Raw genomic sequence first — 22,682 nt, 5'->3', positions numbered from 1 at the left:
GTCAACACACTAACCTCCTCCCGTCTAGACACTCCCAATTACGCATTAAGTCACACCCACAAGCAGGCAAAAAAGACATAAACTAGAAATATTAAAACATAGTCATAACACAATGACAATAACTGAATTAAGCACAAATGGCTCCTACATACCGGCCCCTAATTGTTTTGCGTATATAACGAAGCAATTACTAATATCTATCAAAGGAGCAATAAAAGCTTACTATTCTTCCAATAACAAAACAATACGCATTACATATACATCAGCATACAAATTTATTTCGCAATTCTTCAATCTTCTCCTTCACCTTCCAGAAGCAGGCATATCTTGGTTATTGGTCTTACCAAAATATTGTCCTTAGTTTGAAGTCGTACCGTACGCACAAACCCTTTAACGTCCGGCATAATCTCCATTATCCTGCCCATCAACCAAGAAACTCGTGGTGCAGTAGATTCAACCACCAAAACGATATCACCTGGAATAAAATTTCTTCTCACTCTCAACCATCGTTGACGTTCCTGAATTAAAGGTAAATATTCTCGTGTCCACCGTTTCCAAAAAAGGTCCGCCATATACTGCACCTGCCTCCATTTGCGTCTAACATACAAATCGTCCTTTGGAAAGAGCCCAGATGGTAGCACTGGCATTTCTTTAAAATGGCCGTCATGATGGAGACCCTCGGGTCCTCTGGCTGGCGCCCCTCTTCCCAGACGAAAGCAGACATCGATGGTGAAATCCACCAGCTCCTACTGCGCGCCTGCACAACGTTTGGCCGTCTGAGGAGAAGATTGTTTGATGTGCGGATCTCCAAAGCTCCACAAATCTCGGTGAACGCTGCCCTGGGGATGAGAAGCACAGGTTAGGACCCCGACTGGAGAATCTGGTCTATTTCCCTTCACCAAACACAAGGAATGAATCGGGAGGCTTCGGGAAGTTGCAGGAGATATTTGCTGGAAAGTTTTTGGAGATGACGGGGTTCAGGTTCAGGATATGACCGGAGAAGAGTGTTTGCTTCTCCGGGGAACATAGATAGGGGCTTTCGGGAGATTTGACAGAGGGGTCCAATTTCGGATCCGGAGCAATGGGGGCCAATGATCTTCCCATCTGTGGCGGTCGGTGGGAGGAGCAAAGACCACACCGATTTCAACAGAGACGCAACCAGGTGACGAGTAAAGTTGGGCCGAAGGGCCTGTTTCCACGCTGCATCACTCCATGACTCTGTGACTCCAACAAGGGGAATATGATGGAAAATGACCTGCACTGACGTTGGAAATTCAACAAATTCGATCCGAGGCTTTAGATGCGGAATGTTCACCGGCCCCCACTGTCACTCGTGAGCGGACAAACCTAAATACTCTGGCATAAAGGTTAATGGATCCTATAACACAATTTATCAAGCGATGCGCCGCGTCTCCACCTATAGATTGACCTGGAGACTGGCGCACGAGAGACAGGTGCATTGTTGTGGATTAAAATAAGACCGGAGAGAGGTATCCGTCCATCCTGATCCCGGGCTGGGAACGGAGATGCGCGCGGCGGGTTCCACTGCCCAACGCCTTCTCAGTTACACCCGAGGCCTCGTTAGCACTGGGCCCCGACCATTTATCATCGAGTCCAACTGCACGGACGCAGGTCTTTCGGCCCAACTTGCTCGTATCGACCAATATGCCCCATCTACACTCGTCCCAGCAGCTCGCGTCTGGCCCATTTCCCTCTAAACCTTTCCCATCCCTGTACCTGCTCAAATGCCTTTTAAACATGGTTGTAATGGCAGTTCCTATACCATCTCGAAATCCCACTTCGATAGCCATTACTTCTCGGGGATGAAATGTGATTATAGCTTACGCACCCGTCGCACCCTGATATGACAAAACGAATCTTCCAAACTTCTTTCCTTCATTAATTGGATATATTAAAGTAGCACAAATCATAGAGTAATTCACCAGTTTCCGTACTTTATCAACTGTTCCTTCTTCAAACAATATCTATAAATTCTTGCAGTTATTACCGTATGGTTCTTACAAATATAGCTGGTGCGAGCGCATGGTACGAGCGCGTGGTAAAGAACTGTATGCTCACCATCCTCCGAGTCTAAACTGACCCACAACCTCTGTCAACACACTAACCTCCTCCCGTCTAGACACTCCCAATTACGCATTAAGTCACACCCACAAGCAGGCAAAAAAGACATAAACTAGAAATATTAAAACATAGTCATAACACAATGACAATAACTGAATTAAGCACAAATGGCTCCTACATACCGGCCCCTAATTGTTTTGCGTATATAACGAAGCAATTACTAATATCTATCAAAGGAGCAATAAAAGCTTACTATTCTTCCAATAACAAAACAATACGCATTACATATACATCAGCATACAAATTTATTTCGCAATTCTTCAATCTTCTCCTTCACCTTCCAGAAGCAGGCATATCTTGGTTATTGGTCTTACCAAAATATTGTCATTAGTTTGAAGTCGTACCGTACGCACAAACCCTTTAACGTCCGGCATAATCTCCATTATCCTGCCCATCAACCAAGAAACACGTGGTGCAGTAGATTCAACCACCAAAACGATATCACCTGGAATAAAATTTCTTCTCACTCTCAACCATCGTTGACGTTCCTGAATTAAAGGTAAATATTCTCGTGTCCACCGTTTCCAAAAAAGGTCCGCTATATACTGCACCTGCCTCCATTTGCGTCTAACATACAAATCGTCCTTAGGAAAGAGCCCAGATGGTAGCACTGGCATTTCTTTAAAATGGCCGTCATGATGGAGACCCTCGGGTCCTCTGGCTGGCGCCCCTCTTCCCAGACGAAAGCAGACATCGATGGTGAAATCCACCAGCTCCTACTGCGCGCCTGCACAACGTTTGGCCGTCGGAGGAGAAGATTGTTTGATGTGCGGATCTCCAAAGCTCCACAAATCTCGGTGAACGCTGCCCTGGGGATGAGAAGCACAGGTTAGGACCCCGACTGGAGAATCTGGTCTATTTCCCTTCACCAAACACAAGGAATGAATCGGGAGGCTTCGGGAAGTTGCAGGAGATATTTGCTGGAAAGGTTTTGGAGATGACGGGGTTCAGGTTCAGGATATGACCGGAGAAGAGTGTTTGCTTCTCCGGGGAACATAGATAGGGGCTTTCGGGAGATTTGACAGAGGGGTCCAATTTCGGATCCGGAGCAATGGGGGCCAATGATCTTCCCATCTGTGGCGGTCGGTGGGAGGAGCAAAGACCACACCGATTTCAACAGAGACGCAACCAGGTGACGAGTAAAGTTGGGCCGAAGGGCCTGTTTCCACGCTGCATCACTCCATGACTCTGTGACTCCAACAAGGGGAATATGATGGAAAATGACCTGCACTGACGTTGGAAATTCAACAAATTCGATCCGAGGCTTTAGATGCGGAATGTTCACCGGCCCCCACTGTCACTCGTGAGCGGACAAACCTAAATACTCTGGCATAAAGGTTAATGGATCCTATAACACAATTTATCAAGCGATGCGCCGCGTCTCCACCTATAGATTGACCTGGAGACTGGCGCACGAGAGACAGGTGCATTGTTGTGGATTAAAATAAGACCGGAGAGAGGTCTCCGTCCATCCTGATCCCGGGCTGGGAACGGAGATGCGCGCGGCGGGTTCCACTGCCCAACGCCTTCTCAGTTACACCCGAGGCCTCGTTAGCACTGGGCCCCGACCATTTATCATCGAGTCCAACTGCACGGACGCAGGTCTTTCGGCCCAACTTGCTCGTATCGACCAATATGCCCCATCTACACTCGTCCCAGCAGCTCGCGTCTGGCCCATTTCCCTCTAAACCTTTCCCATCCCTGTACCTGCTCAAATGCCTTTTAAACATGGTTGTAATGGCAGTTCCTATACCATCTCGAAATCCCACTTCGATAGCCATTACTTCTCCGGGATGAAATGTGATTATAGCTTACGCACCCGTCGCACCCTGATATGACAAAACGAATCTTCCAAACTTCTTTCCTTCATTAATTGGATATATTAAAGTAGCACAAATCATAGAGTAATTCACCAGTTTCCGTACTTTATCAACTGTTCCTTCTTCAAACAATATCTATAAATTCTTGCAGTTATTACCGTATGGTTCTTACAAATATAGCTGGTGCGAGCGCATGGTACGAGCGCGTGGTAAAGAACTGTATGCTCACCATCCTCCGAGTCTAAACTGACCCACAACCTCTGTCAACACACTAACCTCCTCCCGTCTAGACACTCCCAATTACGCATTAAGTCACACCCACAAGCAGGCAAAAAAGACATAAACTAGAAATATTAAAACATAGTCATAACACAATGACAATAACTGAATTAAGCACAAATGGCTCCTACATACCGGCCCCTAATTGTTTTGCGTATATAACGAAGCAATTACCAATATCTATCAAAGGAGCAATAAAAGCTTACTATTCTTCCAATAACAAAACAATACGCATTACATATACATCAGCGTACAAATTTATTTCGCAATTCTTCAATCTTCTCCTTCACCTTCCAGAAGCAGGCATATCTTGGTTATTGGTCTTACCAAAATATTGTCCTTAGTTTGAAGTCGTACCGTACGCACAAAACCTTTAACGTCCGGCATAATCTCCAGTATCCTGCCCATCAACCAAGAACCTCGTGGTGCAGTAGAATCAACCACCAAAACGATATCACCTGGAATAAAATTTCTTCTCACTCTCAACCATCGTTGACGTTCCTGAATTAAAGGTAAATATTCTCGTGTCCAACGTTTCCAAAAAAGGTCCGCCATATACTGCACCTGCCTCCATCTGCGTCTAACATACAAATCGTCCTTTGCAAAGAGTCCAGATGGTAGCACTGGCCTAGTTTTCAATAAAAGAATATGATTTGGAGTAAACGCTTCCAAGTCGTTCGGGTCATCAGAACTCTTGGTGATAGGTTGGTCATTCAAAATTGCCTCAATTTTGCAAAACAAGGTTTGCAATCCTTCTTCATCCGTAGTCTGTTGTTTAAGAACCGAACGCAGCACATTTCGGATCATACGAATCAATCGTTCCCAAACACCACCATGGTGGGATCCCGCTGGGGGATTAAAGTACCATCGTATGCCTTGCCGAAGCATATCATTCTGGATCTTGTTCTGATTCAAGCCTTTAAGCGCTTCTCTCAACTCCCTTTCCGCTCCAACAAAATTTGTACCATTATCAGATCTTATTGAAAGAACCTGACCTCGTAGACAAATAAATCTTCGCAGTGCGTGAATACAGGAATCTGTGTCCAGTGTACATGCCATCTCAAGATGCACCGCTCTACCTGCCATGCAAGTGAAGATCACACCATTCCTTTTCACCAGACATCGTCCTCTCTTAACCTCAACAGGACCGAAATAATCAACTCCTACCTCTGTAAATGGAGGATTATCAGGTCGAATCCTTTCCAGAGGCAAGTCTGCCATCTTTTGTTCACCAAATCTTCCTCGCTGACGCTGGCATGCAACACAATTCTTTATAACCTTTCTTGCAGCGGAGTTACCTTTGACAATCCAATATTTCCTACTAAGTCTCGACAACATGTGATTTCTTCCTCCATGTCCGATCTGTTCATGAATATGCCGTAATAGCAACGTTGAAATAAAAAAGTCCTTTGAGAGAATAATAGGATGCTTAGCTTCTTCAGGCATCGATAGTTTACTTAGGCGACCCCCTACTCTCAGAAGTCCTTTATCCAGCATCGGGTCAAGCCTGTATAAATGACTACTTCTTTTAACACCATGCTCACCAGCTTGTAATGCTGATAGCTTATCCTTATATTCTTGTCTTTGACAAAAAGAAATAATAGCATTTTCTGCATTGAAAAGATCATCTGAACATAAGCACTGTCCCCAGTATGCTACCTTAAAAACTTGCATCTCTTTGTCCACCTTGACTTTCAACTTGTCAGGATCCGTTTCCAAACTACTCAGAGCAGTCCGAATCTCCTTTCTCTTACGAGACCACTGCAAAAGCATTGTTCTTAATTTATGAAACCAAGCCACCACAGTCTTCAATCTATTCCATGGTGAAAAGTAAGTACTTAGATAGTTTGTGGAATCTAGCGGATCCTTACTAATGACATTCACTACAATGTCTTGTTTGACCTCCGGATCATTGGTAAGGGTTTCAGTTTCCAGCTTAAACTTTGGCCATTCACTGTCTGGTCTACAGAGAAACTCTGGCCCGCTGATCCATCTCTTATTACTTAAGAAGCGGTCCGCTGTTAATCCTCTAGACGCCTCATCCGCAGGATTCTCCTTGGTATTAATATACTTCCACTGTGATACCTTAGTAGCATCCCTTATTAAAGAGACCCTGTTTGCTACAAAGGTTAGGAAACGTTTGTTTTCATTATTAATGTACTTAAGCACTGTCATGCTATCAGTCCAAAAAGTAGACTCCACCAGCTCAAGCTGCAGCTCCTTATGCAGCAATATGTCAATTCTAACGGCTAAGACTGCGGCTGCAAGCTCCATCCTGGGAATCGTCATTTGCTTCAATGGTGCCACTCTGGCCTTTCCCATTAAGAACGCAGTATGTACTTCACTGTCATCATTTTCCAATCTCAAATACGAAACAGCACCATAACCACTTTCACTTGCGTCAGAAAAGTGATGCAACTGTGCAAATCTGATTCGACCAAAGTTTGTCGGCTTCATACACCGGTCCACTCTGAACTCCGAGATCTTGTTGAGATCTTGTAACCACTCTGTCCATCGCTGAGAGACGATTTGCGTTATACTCTCATCCCATCCAAGTTACTTCTCACAGAGATCCTGCAAAATTAACTTGGCTGGTAGTGTAAATGGTGCAAGAAATCCCAAAGGGTCGTAAACAGAACCAATCACAGACAGGATGCCCCGTCTTGTACATGGTCGATCCTGAATCGAGATTCTGAACTTGAACACATCTGTTTCAACGCACCAGTGCAATCCCAGTGCTCTTTCCATGGGCAGATCGTCCATATCCAAGTCCAACTCCCGAGTCTCCTTAGCTCTGTCCTCCAGTGGAATAGTTTCCAGCACAGCACGGCTGTTGCTGATCCATTTCATTAGCCTGAACCCTCCCTTATTGCAAAGGGAAGTCAAGTGTTTGACCATTTGAATCGCTTCTTCTTCCGTCGTCATAGATTTTAAACAATCGGCCACATAGAAATTGCTCTTTAATGTGTTTGTCACCTCTTCTGAAAAGTAAGCTTTATTATCCTCAGCGGTTTTCCTCAATGCGAAGTTTGCACAACTCGGCGATGACACTGCTCCGAAGAGATGTACCTTCATCCTATATTCAACGAGATCTTGTTGTGCATTACCGTCCGGCCACCATAGGAATCGCAAGTAGTCAAAGTGTTTTTCCGAGACCTTGACCTGATAAAACATTGCGTTGATATCTGCCATCAAGGCTACCAGCTCTTGTCTGAATTTGATAAGAACTCCGATGAGTGAGTTCGTTAAGTCTGGACCCTGTAACAGCTGACAGTTGTGATTTACCCTTGAAAACCGCAGCACATTCGAAGACCACTCTTAATGTTCGCTTCTTTGAATGATACACCCCATGATGTGGGATATACCAAAGTTCTCCATCACTTCTATTCAGCTGGTCTTCCGGCACTCTTTCTGCATAACCATTATTAATAATTTCTGAGAGGAAAGATGTATATTCATCATGAAATTGAGTATTCTTACCAAACTTGCGTTTCAGATTCTGAATACGTTGTTCTGCAATGCATCGGTTATTCGGCAGACTAAGACCTTCTTGTTTAAAGGGTAGATCCAGGCAATAGAGACCTTCTATCATCTTTACTGAGCGACCCAAAATTTCCAAGAATTTCACTTCTTCTCTGGACATTTCTTCTGATTCCTTGCCGGCTCTTTCATTGAAGTCATGATTATATTGCTTAGTCAACAACTCCTCTAGGTTTACGATAGATATCCGGTTGACAGCAGCAGCAGTATAATTATTCCCTTTTCTGCCTTTATTATTCTTTCTCGGGGAGTCACAGATAACCCATCCGAGAATGGTTTTCACAGCAAACGGACCATCTTCTTGACTGGTAATAACCCTTCTAGGTTCTAATGCTTTAGACGCATTCGTTCCGATAAGTAGGTCAATACGAGTTTATTTTGAGTAATTTTACATCCTTCAAGTAAGGCCACTTTTCCAAGTCCTCTTGCTTAGGTATGTTCGAATGAGAGACGGGTATAGTCTCTTGTGTAAACACATCAGATATCTGTATAAAGTTGTCTTCCTCCAGACTAGCTATCTCCATGCTTATGATATGATAACTATCGTAGTATTTTGAGCCATTTATGGTGTTCAAGAGAAGCTTAACCCTTTCTCCTGTAATATCCAGTTTCCTCATCAAGCTTTCTGTGCATAAGGTAGCGGAACTTCCACTGTCCAAAAAGGCATATGTTTGCAACACTGTATTCTCTTCACTGCTTCTTACCTGTACTGGCAGGATGGCGAAAGTACAGGCTTCTACCCCACCCCAATATGTGCAGTTAACTGAGGGGGGGCAACAACGTCACTCGTGGCCGGCTTCTCCGTTTGTTCCAGTTGCTCCGGCATCGCGTCCGTATTCCTCTGTTCGATGTGAAGCAATTCAGGATGATCTTGTTTACATTTGTTACAAATGATCTTATTCCTGCAGTCCTTGACCATGTGTCCTTTCTTCAGACATCCATAGCAGATTCCTTTCTCCTTCAAGAAGTCAATCTTTTTTTTATAATCCCGTTTCTTGAATTTCCGACACCATCTTAATAGTATGGCCAACTTCATTACAGGAAATGCAAAACACCTTGTGGTTTATAATAATAATAATAATAATAATAATAATATATTTATTTTATATAGCGCCTTATCACATGCTCAAAGCGCTTTACAAATACAATTAACATAGAGACAAACTATCCTGACGGAAAAGCGGCGAATACTCAACGCCAGCGTCCTCTCACGTCAGGGTCCGGCAGCAGACATCAAAAAGCACAAGACACACAGATACAATTTTTTACACAAAACAGCCATCACAGTGATTGCTCTAGGCATACCCTCACTGTGATGGAAGGCAAAGTCTTATCTTATTTAACAGTAGATACCTCTTCTTTCACTCCGCCCTTCTTTTCTACATGTATTACAGTGGCAGCAAAACTGCTTTCCTTAGGTCCTAGTCTTCCGAGAATGGTTTTCACAGCAAACGGACCACCTTCTTGACTGGTAATAACCCTTCTAGGTTCTAATGCTTCAAAAGCATTCGTTCCGATAAGTAGGTCAATACTTGAGTTTATTTTGGGTAATTTTACAACCTTCAAGTAAGGCCACTTTTCCAAGTCCTCTTGCTTAGGTATGTTCAAATGAGAGACTGCTTTCCTTAGGTCCTAGTCTTCCACTGCCCTTAGTAAATGTAGAGCCTTTAACAGTTGCTGATTTGGGATCTTGAATATTCCCATAGCGTAGGTTTGACATTAACTTTGTACTTCTCTTTCCATGAAATTCACCAGGTCAGGAAGCATGGCCTTTCTATCGTCAACCTCCTGTATCAGGCCTTCTTTGTCTCTCCATTTCTCTCTGAGCCCATAGGGCAGTTTCAGGACGATAGCCTTCATATTACTAACAACGTTCATCTCTTCCATGTGGCTGCCATTTCTCATGGAATCACAACAACCACTGAGAAACATTGCAAACTCATGCAACGCCTTCACATCCTCCGCCTGAATAACTGGCCAAGCAAAGGCCTTTTTCATGTATGCGTTAGGAATCTTCTGTTGTCACCAAAATGCTCTCCAAGCAATCTTCTTGCCTTTCGATAGCCCGCATCCGCAGGCAAATATCAGCAACTCTTAACAAGCTGCTTCGCGTATCCACTCGTGTTTTGCTCCAGAAATCGCAGACGATCTCTGAAACTCATGGTTTTCATTTCCACTCCTTCTTCGAACGCCGCTATGAAAGCCTCATATTGTAAGGGATCACCATCATAATGAGGAATTTCCATTGGGGGTAAGGTAGCAGAAAGATTTTGTTGGACCATGAGCTCGCTGAGTCTCGTTTGGTTCCTTACTAATTCGTAGAACTCATTTTGAGGTCCCTGGCTTGGTTCAGGGCGATCCTGGTAAACTCTGCCATGAGCCCCATAGTCAGTTGTCTGTCTCTGTCTGGGTGTTGGTAGCTGACGAGCGGGCCTCTGAAAAGAGTATTGGGTTGGCTCATCCCGAGCCGTAACAGGCATCCCAAAGGTAGGTTGCTTCGGTCTAGCACCCGGTTGCTTTGTTAAAGTTTCGTCGACCATCCACTTACTCAGTGCCAGTTCAGCGTCACGAGACCAGGCTGGCCCTGGCTGTGGGTTGGCCTCAGCATTTGGTTCCTACTTAGTAGCTCTTTCTTGGATTAAGGAACCCTTCTTCTGGGAAACTCTCGAGCTGGCCTTAGACCTTCGGCCCTCCAGTACGTCCCTCCTTGCCTCTGCAGCTGCCGGCTTTGTGGCTATTTCCAGCCGTTCCTTCTCTCTCTTCAGCTGTTCTACTTGTCTTTTCAGTTGCACTTCTTGTCTCACAGCCTCTCTCTTCAGCTGTTCTTCTTGTCTCTCTCTTCAGCTGTTCTTCTTGTCTCTCATAGCTGATCCTCGTAGCTGAACTGGCTACAGAACTGGATTTATGTCTAGATCTTCGCGTTGAGACGTTTGAGACACTATCCTGAGGTGTAATCTCTTCTTCCACCTCTACACCTTGTCGCAGCGCACCTTCCACTGTAGGGTGCGATGTTTGAGCCATGGCTTCAGGCATCCATTTATCCACGTCAGCCACGAAACCGTCAAAAATCTTTTTCCTCTCTTGGAACCACTGAGTGTGTCATTCGAGTTGTCCTTCTGGTAATTGCAAACACAATATCGAGTGTTGTTTTTCTCCAATCTCTTGGTGAAGGTTAAGCAGGTAATCCATATTAGATCGTACAGTGTTCGCATTCCCATCTGACTCCATCAGTTCCTTCTGACATTCAATCGATTTGATGACCTTCCTCCACAGCTTGTCTCTCTCCTTCTGGCATTTTTCCAGATCGGCCGCCAGTCCTTTTTCTGAAAGTTGAATGTCTCTTTTTTCATATCTTCTTGCCTTTTGCTCCACATTTCCCTCTTCGTACTTACCTGATGGAAGATCCATGATAATTGGTGCTTATCACAATGTTCCAGCAACACCAGAAGAATTCAAAACAGAATGAGCCTTTTTTCAAAACACATCATTAATTTCAAGGCTGAAAGTCTTCGGCAAGCACCTATGGTAAACAATCGCTGGCTGAGCACTTTATCTTTCAGAAGTTCATAACATCATTCATTTCAAGGTCATGCTCAGCAAGTTGGGCTTCCTTATCCTGTCGTAGCAAAACAAGCTTCTTGTATCAAAATAGTACTTCTACAGAAATTTCCCACAGGCTTTAAAATTTTTTTTTCAACTTCTTAACTTCAAATTACGACTAAACAGTCGTCTACTCACGGTACCCGGTCAATGAAGTCTTCAATCTTCCGAGGATCCAGGGGTAGACCGTGTGAGTTTGCCTTCGACCGGCAGGTTCTTTGTTCCAGGATTTCAGCTCCAATCTCTGGCAGAGATTCAGCGTCTTCTCCAATTCCACTGTAGAATCGGATTTTGTTTGTAGAACAAGTCTTTCTTAAATTCCTTTTACTTTAGTCCATTCAGAGCAAGTTCTTCACTCTAATGTAATCGCAGTTTCTATACCATCTCGTAATCCCACTTCGATAGCCATTACTTCTCGGGGATGAAATGTAGTTATAGCTTACGCACACGTCGCACCCTGATATGACAAAATTAATCTTCCAAACTCCTTTTCTTCATTAATTGGTTTTATTAAAGTACCACAAATCATAGAGTAATTAATCAGTTTCCGTACTTTATCAACTGTTTCTTCTACAAACAATATCTTGAAATTCTTGCAGTTATTACCGTACGGTTCTCACAAATATAGCTGGTACGAGCGTATGGTAAAGAATTGTATGCTTACCATCCTCCGAGTCTAAACTGACCCACAACCTCTGTCGACACACTAGCCTCCTCCCATCTAGACACTCCCAATTACGCATTAAGTCACACCCACAAGCAGGCAAAAGAGACATAAACTAGAAATATTAAAACATAGCCATACCACAATGACAATAACTGAATTAAGCATAAATGGCTCCTACATATTCATTCATTCGTTCATTCATTTATTCATTCATTCATTCATTCATTCATTCATTCACTAACACGCTGACAACAACATGGTGATATTGGTCTCCTTTGATTTATGATTTCACGTGCACCGAGGTACAGTGAAAAGCTTTGCATATGCGCTGTCCATTCAAATCATACTGTATACGAGTACAATCTAGATGTACCAAGTCATACCAGCGGGGAAATTCAAGTTCTGAAAGTGAAATTCTGTAAAGGCTCGTTCTTTTTTACGCACGATTTAATAGACGGGAAGCCAATCGTCCATCAAGCCTGAGGATCACGAGTGGAAACATGAAACATCCATGTCCCTCCACAGATGCTGCCTCACCCGTTGAGTCGACCGGATTTATTTATGTTTTGAGATTCCAGCAACTCCTGGCTCTTGTGAATCAACTCTCTGCTGCTATCCGAGTTATACTATCCGAGCAGATTTGTGTTGATGTGTTAGAAAGACCTGCAGATGCTAGTTGAAATCGAAGGTAGACACAAAATACAGGAGTAACTCAGCGGGACAGGCAGCATCTCTGGAGAGACGGAATGGGTGACGTTTCGGGTCGAGAAGCACCAAGCACATGTTCTAATAAACACAAACTTCCTATTCGGTTCTTGTGAATCTTACTAGTCGTGCAAATTATCCAAATTCAACCAGAGGGTATTTCATTTATCTATTGCACGAACCTATTAATATGTAATAATGTAAGTGGGTATGACTTTTTAATTATCATTAAAAGACAGGTGGGAGACCAAGTTCCTCGTAGAGGGTGAACAGGGAAGGGGAGAGGGTGTGACCGCGGAGCCCTGGATCCAAAGCCTCTCCCCACCCCCCACTTTCAAATATCCCCTCACCCCCACCGTTCCTTCCCCCCCACCCACACTCTCTCATCCCCCCACCATTACCCCCCTCCCCCACCCCTGCTGTCCACTTCCCCCCAACCTCTTCTCCCCACCCCCACTCTTCCCTCCTCCCCACCCACACTCTCCCCACCCCGATTCACCACCACCCCCTTTCCCCCACATTCCTCCCCCACCCCCATTCTCTCCTCCCCCAGCACCACTCTCACTCTCCCCCCTCTCTCCTCCACCCCGCCTCCCCGCTCCCTCCTCCCCCCACCGTCACCCCCTCCTACTCCCACCCTCACCTCCACCCACCCGCTCCACCCCCATTCTCACTGTCCCCCTTCCCCCCACCCCCACTCTCCCCTCTTCCCCACCCCAAACTCTTCCCTGACCCCCACTGTCCCCCTTCCCCACCACCACTCTCTCTTCCCCCCACCACTAACCCCCCTCCCCCGCTGTCCCCCTCCCCAGTCCAACTCTCCCTCCCACCCGCACTCTCTGCTCCTCCCAACCTCCCCCCCACTCTCCCCTCTTCCATGACCCCCACTGTCCCCCTTCCCCCACCACCACTGTCTCTTCCCCCCACCACCACCCCCCCCTCCCCCCACTGTCCCCCTCCCCAGTCCCACTCTCCCTCCCACCCCACTCTCTGCTCCTCCCTCTCCCCCTCCCCCCATTCTCACCTCCCCAGCCCCACTCTCACTCTCCCCATCCCCCCTCTATCCTCCACCCCTCCTCCCCCACCCCCACTACTCACCTCCCCCACCCTCAGCCCCTCCTCCCACCACCCCTCCCCAACACACACTCGCCCCAGCCCCTTCTCACTGTCCCCCCCCTACCCCCACTGTCCCCTCTTTCCCACCCCTACTGTCCCCTATTCCCCACCCCCACTATCCCCATCCCCATCCCACTCTCTCCCCACTCTCTTCCCACCACCACCACCCCCTTCCCCCTACACCCCCTCTCTCTCCTCCAGACTCCCCCTCCTCCCCCACCCCTCCCTCCTCCCACACCCCCTCCTCCCCTTTCACTCTCACTATCCCCTTCCCACCACCCACCTTCCCCCGTTCCCTCCCCTCCACTCTTCGCTGACCCCCACTTTTCCCCTTCCCTCCCACCCCACGCTCTCTTCCCCCAACCACCCCATACACCCCCACTGCCCCCACCCCAGTCCCACTCTACTTCCCACCCCCACTCTCTGCTCCTCCCACCCTCCCCCCACTCTCCCCTCTTCCCTGATCCCCACTGTTCCCCTTACACCCACCCCCACTCTCTCTTCCCCCAACCACCCCCTCCCCCGCTGTCCCCCTCCCCCACTGTCCCCCTCCCCAGTCCCACTCACCCTCCCCCCACTCTCTCCTCCCCACCCCCACTCTCTCTCAACCCCCCCCTTCCCCACCCCCCCTTTACCCCACTCTTTCCTCCCCCCCCATTCTCTCCTCCCCAGCTCCACTCTCACTCTGCCCCGCCCCCTGTCTCCTCCCCTACCCCCCGCCTCCCCCATTCTCTCCTCCCCCCACGATCAACCCCCTCCTAACCCCTACCCTTCCCTCCGCCCACTCGGCCTCCACGTCCACACCCCTCCGTGGAGCCGTTGGCGGGCAGTGCGGGGAGGAGGAGGAGGGAGCACCGGACTACTCGAGTCGGGCAACGGAGGTGGGACTATTCGAGGCGAGCGGCGGCGGGTCTGGGAGAGTGGGGATTGGAATGGATTCACTTTCCAAAACGTCACCATAGAAACGGCGAAACGTAGAAAATAATTGCACGAGTAGGCCATTCGACCTTTTGACGAATCTCTGACGATGTGAGGCAGCAACTCTATCGCTACCACCCCTTAATCTTTTGAACGTTGTTTTTGAGTTGTCCTTTCTGCAAATTGGCGACTGCATTTCCTACACCTTCAACAGTGGCAGGTTTTCATTGACAGGGAGGTGGTGGTTGAGAGGAACCCGTGAACCACTTGCCCTGCGGTTGACAGCAGGGGAACCCCCCACCCCACCCTTGTTGGCGCCGCAGGTGCAATTGTCCAATTTCTTAAAAGTGGTCGCCATGATTGTGGCCCTCGGGTCCTATGCCCGACGACCCTCTGAGACCGACGTTCCATCTTGATCCCGGGCTGTGAACGGAGATGCGGGCGGCGGGTTCCACTGCCCAACACGTGCAACGCCTCCTCAGTTACACCTCCTTAGCGCTGGTCCCTGTCCCTTTCTGTCCTGCCTTACACAATTCCAGGGCAATCTCTCAGCTTTCATCTATATTCAGGCCGGTTTAATATCCAACTGACCCCTCCCTCGAGTGATTAGTTGGAAGTGGCCAGGATACCTTCACACTGAACATTTGCAGCCAAATAAGGTCATTGCCGGAGACGGCAGCGCGCGCAGTGGAAAACACTGGACCAGGAAGAGGCGGAGTTACAATGGCTGCGAAAGACCCGGTCGAGAGTTTAACCGAGGAGGCAGTTTGTCCCATCTGCATGGATTTCTTCACCGATCCGGTGGCACTGGAGTGTGGCCACTACTTCTGCCGCCCCTGTATCACACAGAGATGGGACAGGGAGGAGAGAAACTCCTGCCCGGAATGTAGAGAGGAGTTTGAAGAACGCACCCTCAGGGTTAGTCGGGCCTTGGCGAGAATCGCTGAGAAAGCTCGGAAACTGAGCCTGAATCGGACAAAGGGAAGTAAACTTCACTGCGAGAAACATCAGGAAGAACTGAAGCTGTTTTGTGAAACGGACAAGAAACTGATCTGTGTGGTTTGTGCAGCTGCGCGGGAACACACGTCTCACAGCTTCATGCTGATAGAAGAAGCTGTTGAAATCTACAAGGTAAAAGCAAACCGATTCTGATCACTTCATTATGTCACGTCTTGTTTATTTTCTGACAATTTTATTCTCTGATTTAAAACCCAACCCTAGGGTCAGGTGAAATCTACCTTCGAATCTCTCAGAAACAAAGAATCAGAGATCGGGCGAACGGAGGAGGAACAGAAAGAGAGCTTTTCTGAAGTTCAGGTTTGTACTGTCGATTTAATGTTCTTGTGTACATTTCATCTTGCGATGTGTGTAATAATTTGGCACCTCTATAGAGCTCAGTAGTCGAGGGCCAAAACTCTTGGGAGAGGTTGAGCAGCCAAGGACGTTACTACCTGGAGTGCAGTAGTCTGAAGAATGGACTGTGGCAGGTGTATAATACCACGAAACGGAATGATACGTTGGATGGTCAGTCTTAGTAGGAGGATCGGGAAAGTGAGGGTGTAGGTTTTAGGTGAGAGGGAAAAGATTTCAAATGAACATGAAGGACAAATTTGGTAGTGTGTACATGGAAAGAGCTGCTAGATGAGGTCGTTGAGTCAGGTACCAAAACAACATTTAAAAGGTATAGTGCAGATGGGGCGTCTTGGTCGGTATGACCCCTTGCTGTATGACTCTGTGAAGTCTGACATTCTAAGTGGTGCTGCTGTCTGATAGTTCTGGTGACCCGGTTCTGTCCAGTGAGGGTTAATGGAGAAATTAAATGGAACATGTGCAGAGAATTGAATTGGGGAAATGGGAATGATGTGCTTGTACATTACTTTCACAAAATATTCCAGAATTATCATGATGAGCTCTTTAATTGCCAAGGTAATGAAAGCTATGGTTTAAATACATGTAAATGGGATTTGTGTAGATACATATGAAGCCCAGCATGGACATGATGGACCAAATGGCATATTCTGCGCTCAGAATGATATAACATATATATTATCATCTTTCATCTGACAGGAAGAGTCACACAAACTTCAGTCACAGATCACATCCCAGTTTGCTGAACTGCACCAGATTCTCACTGAGAAAGAACAGTGCTTACTGGGAGAGATCCGGGAGGAAGAGAAGACGATTGTAAAAACAATGCAGAAAAATCTTCAAGAGATTCAAGAGAATTTAAAGTCCATTCAGGAGGAACTCTCAAAGTTACAGGAACAGATAGATCACAAGGACGGCGTGATATTTCTGAAGGTGAGGGGTTACACTACAGTTTGGTGAAGTGAAAGTGCACAGGCACAAAATGGTGGGTTAAATTTTCTGAAATAAATGCCGCGTTTACCAGTAATTCAGAACTGGGTCAATGTTCCGTCTGTTCCAACTACTCACCACATCCTACAGCAATGCCCCAAATTCCAGGAATCCTCATGTATTTATCTAACTTCAACTTAAATTTATCTGCAATATTGTCTTCAGGCCGTCCTGTGAGTTCCATGTTCTGTTTACTGCATTTCTTATGGAATTTATCAAAAGGTCATCTTACATTTCAGCTTTGATTTTTGTTCCCCCCACAAGTAGTGATAATATTTCCATCCCCCACCCATTTAAATCCTACGCTGATCCTAAAATATTCCAGCCCATTTTCTCTGACCGGTCTGACTCGTAGGTTGCATGATCGCGCCTATTTTCATCAACATTCCTAATGCTTTGCCCCGTGTTCGATGTCTCTACCAGAATATCCACTTCCTGTCTGTGTGGCACAGGCAAAGAGTTTGGAAATGGGAATTATCAGTGAGTTATTGTGTAGCAATTTGGCGAAATACCCGCTGTCGGGATCATGACGATCCATCTCAGACTATTGACATTTGTGTTTTATTTATTTCAGGAGGTAGCTGGTCGCAAGACATGGTAGGACATGCTTTTAACTGAAACAATGTATATTTTATAAGAACAGCTCAAATGCTCCGTTTATAACCAGCTGTTAAATATTTGCAGGTTCAGTGATGAAGCCAAACCAATGTTGGTGGTCAGAGGCAAGTTGCCAAATGAAAAGTTTGATCACACCTTTTTCTACAACATGGCATTGAGCGAAACATCTGATATCATCAAACGAGGTAAAACTGATACCTCTTAACAACTCTTTGTGTGAAGAAAACTGTGTCCTCCAGAATTTGTATCCCCGCATGAAAATAATGTTTTGATGATCTAGCCTAGATCTTTCTGCAAACTTTGACAGACTTCCTCGCAACCCATAACATTTCCCATTCCCCACAAACGTACTATACACACCTCCTACATTCAGATCCAGGCCACGAAAATATATAATAAACAACAAAGGTTGCAGCAGCGATATGTGATACACACCACCAGTCACAGACCTCCAGGCAGAAAAATCACCCTCCTACCGCTACCTTCCACCTCCAATCACCAAGCCAATTATGGGTCCATTTTACCAACTCCTCTTGTATCCCACCTGCCTTCGCTTTCTGGACCAGCCTTACATGCGGAACATTATCAAGTCCCTCAGTGAAGTTCATATATTGGTTCACAACGAGATCAGAGTGTTCTTGGTTGCACAGACGCATCAAACCCACCCTCCAATAAATAAACCAAGTAACCAGTAGCAGATTGCCTCGCCCGTCCAGTCCACTCCCGTTCAGTGTAATCACGGCAACTCCATCCCACATCACTACCTCCTCTTTAACCACCTCCAATTACCCCTCACACCAGTCTCCTCAAAGGTGCCTGTTCTCCACTCGATGAGGTTGTGGGTGAAACCCCGGGCAGGGTATCCGTTGCCCGCCCGCCTGTGCCTGAGGCCGAGCGGCCTCTCCACCGGTCCTGGGGCAGTGCTGCCCGACTCTCCCCGGACCACCGGGACTCTCTGATTCCCTGCTTCTCCCCCCAGTCTCCGTCACCCTGGATGTGGAAACAGCGCATCCGGAGCTCGAGGTGTCTGAGGATCGGAAGAGGATGAGATGGACCCGGACCCGGAGGAGTCTCCCTGACACCGGGAAGAGGTTTACAGGCAGTGAGTGTGTGCTGGGATCGGAGGGATTCATATCGGGGAGAAATTACTGGGAGGTGGAGATGGCGGGGAGTCCAGGCTGGTGTCTGGGAGTCGCCGCAGAGTCTGTGGAGAGGAAGAGAGAGGACGAGCTGACCCCGGAGACTGGAGTCTGGAGCATCAGTTGGTGGGATGATGAGTTTGAAGCAGATACCGACCCTCCATCCCGTCTCCCCACCCGTCCCATCCCCGGGAGGGTGGGAGTTTATCTCAGTTACGAGTCCGGAACAGTTTCATTTTACGACGCGGACACCAAGTCCCATCTCCACACCTTCACTGGGAATAAATTCACGGAGAAACTTTATCCTTTCTTCTGGTCTTGGGAGGAAGACCACTGGCTGAGAATCTGCTCCGGTTCCGCTCCGGGTGTGTAAAGGGTCGGGTCCCGGGACCGGCGTTAGGAGCGGGGCTCAGGGGCTGTGGGGCAGAAACCCGGAGAACAACAGGTCGGCGCTGAACGGCTCCCATTTAATCCCCAAATTCCACGTCGTAAAAACCCCAGTGAGCGCGGAAATAAAACCAGGGGGAATGTAAATGTGAGAAGAGAGAAATAAACAGCAAGTGGAATCAGAGCTGTCGATCCGTTCATTTCAACACGTTAACCGCGTCACCTCTTGGTCCCGCCACTAGATGGCAGCAACGTCACGCGGTGCGACCACAGACCAGCTGTAACTTTGAGAATTAACTTTGACAATTGCAGAAACAGCGGTAATCTGATTTAATAAGTGACTTTTGTGCCTGTTACCACACCTGCGACCCAAACAACATGCATGGCTTAAAATGTGTAATAAAGGCAGAAATTGCCCCCAAAACTCAGCGGGTCAGGCAGCATCTGCAAGGTGAAACAAACCTTACATTTCAATTGACAATAGGTACAGGAGTAGGCCATTCAGCCCCTCGATCCACCACCGCCATTCAATGTGTTCATGGCTGATCAGTCACAACCAGTACCCCGTTCCTGCCTTCTCCCCATACCCCCTGACTCTGCTATCATTAAGAGCTCTATCTCCCTCTCTCTTGAAAGCATCCAGAGAATTGGCCTCTACTGCTTTCAGAGGCAGAGAAATCCACAGTTTATAACTCTCTGACTGAAATAGTTTTTCCTCGCCTCCGTTCTAAATGTCTCACCCCTTATTCTTAAACTGTGGCCCCTGGTTCTGGACTCCCCCAACATTGGGAACATGTTACCTGCTTCTAACGTGTCCAACCCCTTAATAATCCTACATGTTTCAATAAGATCCCCTCTCATCCTTCTAAATTCCAGTGTATACAAGCGTAGTCGCTCCAGTCTTTCAACATACGACAGTCCCGCCTTTCCGAGAGTTAACCTAGTGAACCGACGCTGCACGCCCTCAAAGGCAAGAATGTCCTTCCTCAAATTTGGAGACCAAAACTGCTCACAGTACTCCAGGTGCGGTCTCACTAGGGTCCTGTACAACTGTAGAAGGACCTCTCGGTGTTGGGTCCCTTACTGTTTGTAATCTACATAAATGATCTGGATGTTAACGTACAGGGCATGATCAGCAAGTTTGCAGATGACACAAAGGTAGGGGGGTGGTGAATAGCGAGGAAGGGATCTGCAAGCTGCAGGAAGATATAGATGAGATGGTCAGATGGGCGGAGCAATGGCAGATGGAATTTAATCCTGAAAAGTGCGAGGTGATGCACTTTGGCAGAAATAACTTGGAGAGGGAGTACACCATGAATGGAAGGACCCTAGGGAAGACAGGGGTACAGAGGGACCTTGGAGTACAGGTACACAAGTCCTTGAAGGCAGCAGGACAGGTGGACAGGGTGGTCAAAAAGGCATATGGATTACTGGCCTTCATTAGCCGGGGCATCGAATATAAAAGTAGGGGGGTAATGATGGAATTGTACAGAACACTGGTGAGGCCACAGCTGGAGTATTGTGTACAGTTCTGGTCACCACATTATAGAAAGGATGTGATAGCTTTGGAGAGGGTGCAGAGGAGATTCACCAGGATGCTGCCAGTGATGAAGGGCCTCGGCTATGAGGAGAGACTGAGCAGACTGGGGTTGTTTTCCCTGGAGCAGAGAAGGCTGAGAGGGGACATGATCGAGGTGTACAAGATCATGAGGGGCATAGATAAGGTAGATGGCGGGGAACTTCTTCCACTGGTGGAAGGTTCAACAACAAGGGGACATAGATACAGGGTAAGGGGAGGGAGGTTTCATATCATCATATATATACAGCCAGAAACAGGCCTTTTCGGCCCACCAAGTCCGTGCCGCCCAGCGATCCCCGTACATTAACACTATCCTACACCCACTAGGGACAATCTTTACATTTACCCAGCCAATTAACCTACATACCTGTACGTCTTTCGAGTGTGGGAGGAAACCGAAGATCTCGGAGAAAACCCACGCAGGTCACGGGGAGAACGTACAAACTCCTTACAGTGCAGCACCCGTAGTCAGGATCGAACCTGAGTCTCCGGCGCTGCATTCGTTGTAAAGCAGCAACTCTACCGCTGCCCTACCGTGCCGCCCTTTCGGGGGGATGTGAGAAAGAACTTTTTCACCCAGAGGGTGGTTGGAGTCTGGAACTCACTGCCTGGGGTGGTGGTGGAGGCGGGAACACTCACAATGTTTAAGAGGCATTTGGATGGGCACTTGAAATGCTACAACATTCAGGGCTACGGTCCAAATGCGGGAAAATGGGATTAAAATGAGACTGTGTTTGGTAACGGGCGGCGCGGACACGAAGGGCCGAAGGGCCTCTTTCTGTGCTGTAGGATTCTATGACTCTTTGCTCCTATACTCAACTCCACTTGTCACAAAGGCCAACATTCCATTAGCTTTCTTCACTGCCTGGTGTACCTGCATGCCAGCTTTAAGTGACTGATGAACAAGGACCCAGATCTCTTTGTACTTCCCCATTTCCTAACTTGACACCATACAGATAATAATCTGCCTTCCTGTTCTTACCACCAAAGTGGATAACCTCACATTTATCCACATTAAATTGCATCTGCCATGCATCCGCCCACTCACACAACCTGTCCAAGTCACCTTGCATCCTCATAGCATCCTCCTCACAGTTCACACTGCCACCCAGCTTTGTGTCATCCGCAAATCTGCTAATGGTACTTTTAATCCCTTCATGTAAGTCATTAATGTATATTGTAAATAGCTGCGGTCCCAGCACCGAGCCTTGCGGTACCCCACTAGTCACTGCCTGCCATTCTGAAAGGGACCCATTTATCCCGACTCCTTGTTTCCCGTTTGCCAACCAATTTTCTATCCAGGTCAGCAACCTGCCACCTATACCATGTGCTCGAATCTTGCCCACTAATCTCCTACGTGGGACCTTATCAAAGGCTTTCTGAAAGTCCATGTACACTTCATCCACTGGCTCTCCCTTGTCCATTTTCCTACTTACATGCTCAAAAAATTCCAAAAGATTAGTCAAGCATGATTTCCCCTCCGTAAATCCGCTGACTCAGACCGATCCTGTTACTGCTATCCAAACCTTTTTCAGATATGATACTGATGACAAATGATGATCAACCTGAGTTATTAACTCCGTTTCTCACTCTACAGACGCTAACCATCCAGCTGAGTATTTCTCGGATTTTATTTTTGATTTTTAGCATCTCCTTATTCCTTCTCTCCAGAGATGTTGCCTGACCTGCCGAGTTACTCCGGCACTTTGTGTCTCTCCGTCCAAACCTTTCCTGTCTGTGTGTCTGCCCGAATTTCTTTTCATTGTTGTCCATTTGGGAATGCTTGTGCCTCTGATGGATATTAGGTTGCCATC

General features: G+C 47.1%; 1 protein-coding gene across 1 annotated transcript; it reads left to right on the top strand.

The window, feature by feature from the left end:
* The first annotated feature begins 15,510 nt into the window (after window positions 1–15,510).
* LOC144603127 (E3 ubiquitin-protein ligase TRIM39-like) lies at window positions 15,511–20,235 on the top strand. Its single transcript, XM_078416277.1, has 6 exons — window positions 15,511–15,918; window positions 16,009–16,104; window positions 16,855–17,088; window positions 17,720–17,742; window positions 17,830–17,948; window positions 18,743–20,235. Exons 1-6 carry the CDS (start codon window positions 15,511–15,513, stop codon window positions 19,273–19,275), a joined length of 1,413 nt encoding a protein of 470 aa, XP_078272403.1. The 3' UTR covers window positions 19,276–20,235.
* The last annotated feature ends 2,447 nt before the right edge of the window (window positions 20,236–22,682 follow it).

Source organism: Rhinoraja longicauda, chromosome 19 (genome assembly GCF_053455715.1).
Source record: "Rhinoraja longicauda isolate Sanriku21f chromosome 19, sRhiLon1.1, whole genome shotgun sequence".
NCBI lineage: Eukaryota > Metazoa > Chordata > Chondrichthyes > Rajiformes > Arhynchobatidae > Rhinoraja > Rhinoraja longicauda.
The sequence above is the reverse complement of the archived record's forward strand: the minus strand, read 5'-3'. Positions and strand labels throughout refer to the sequence as shown.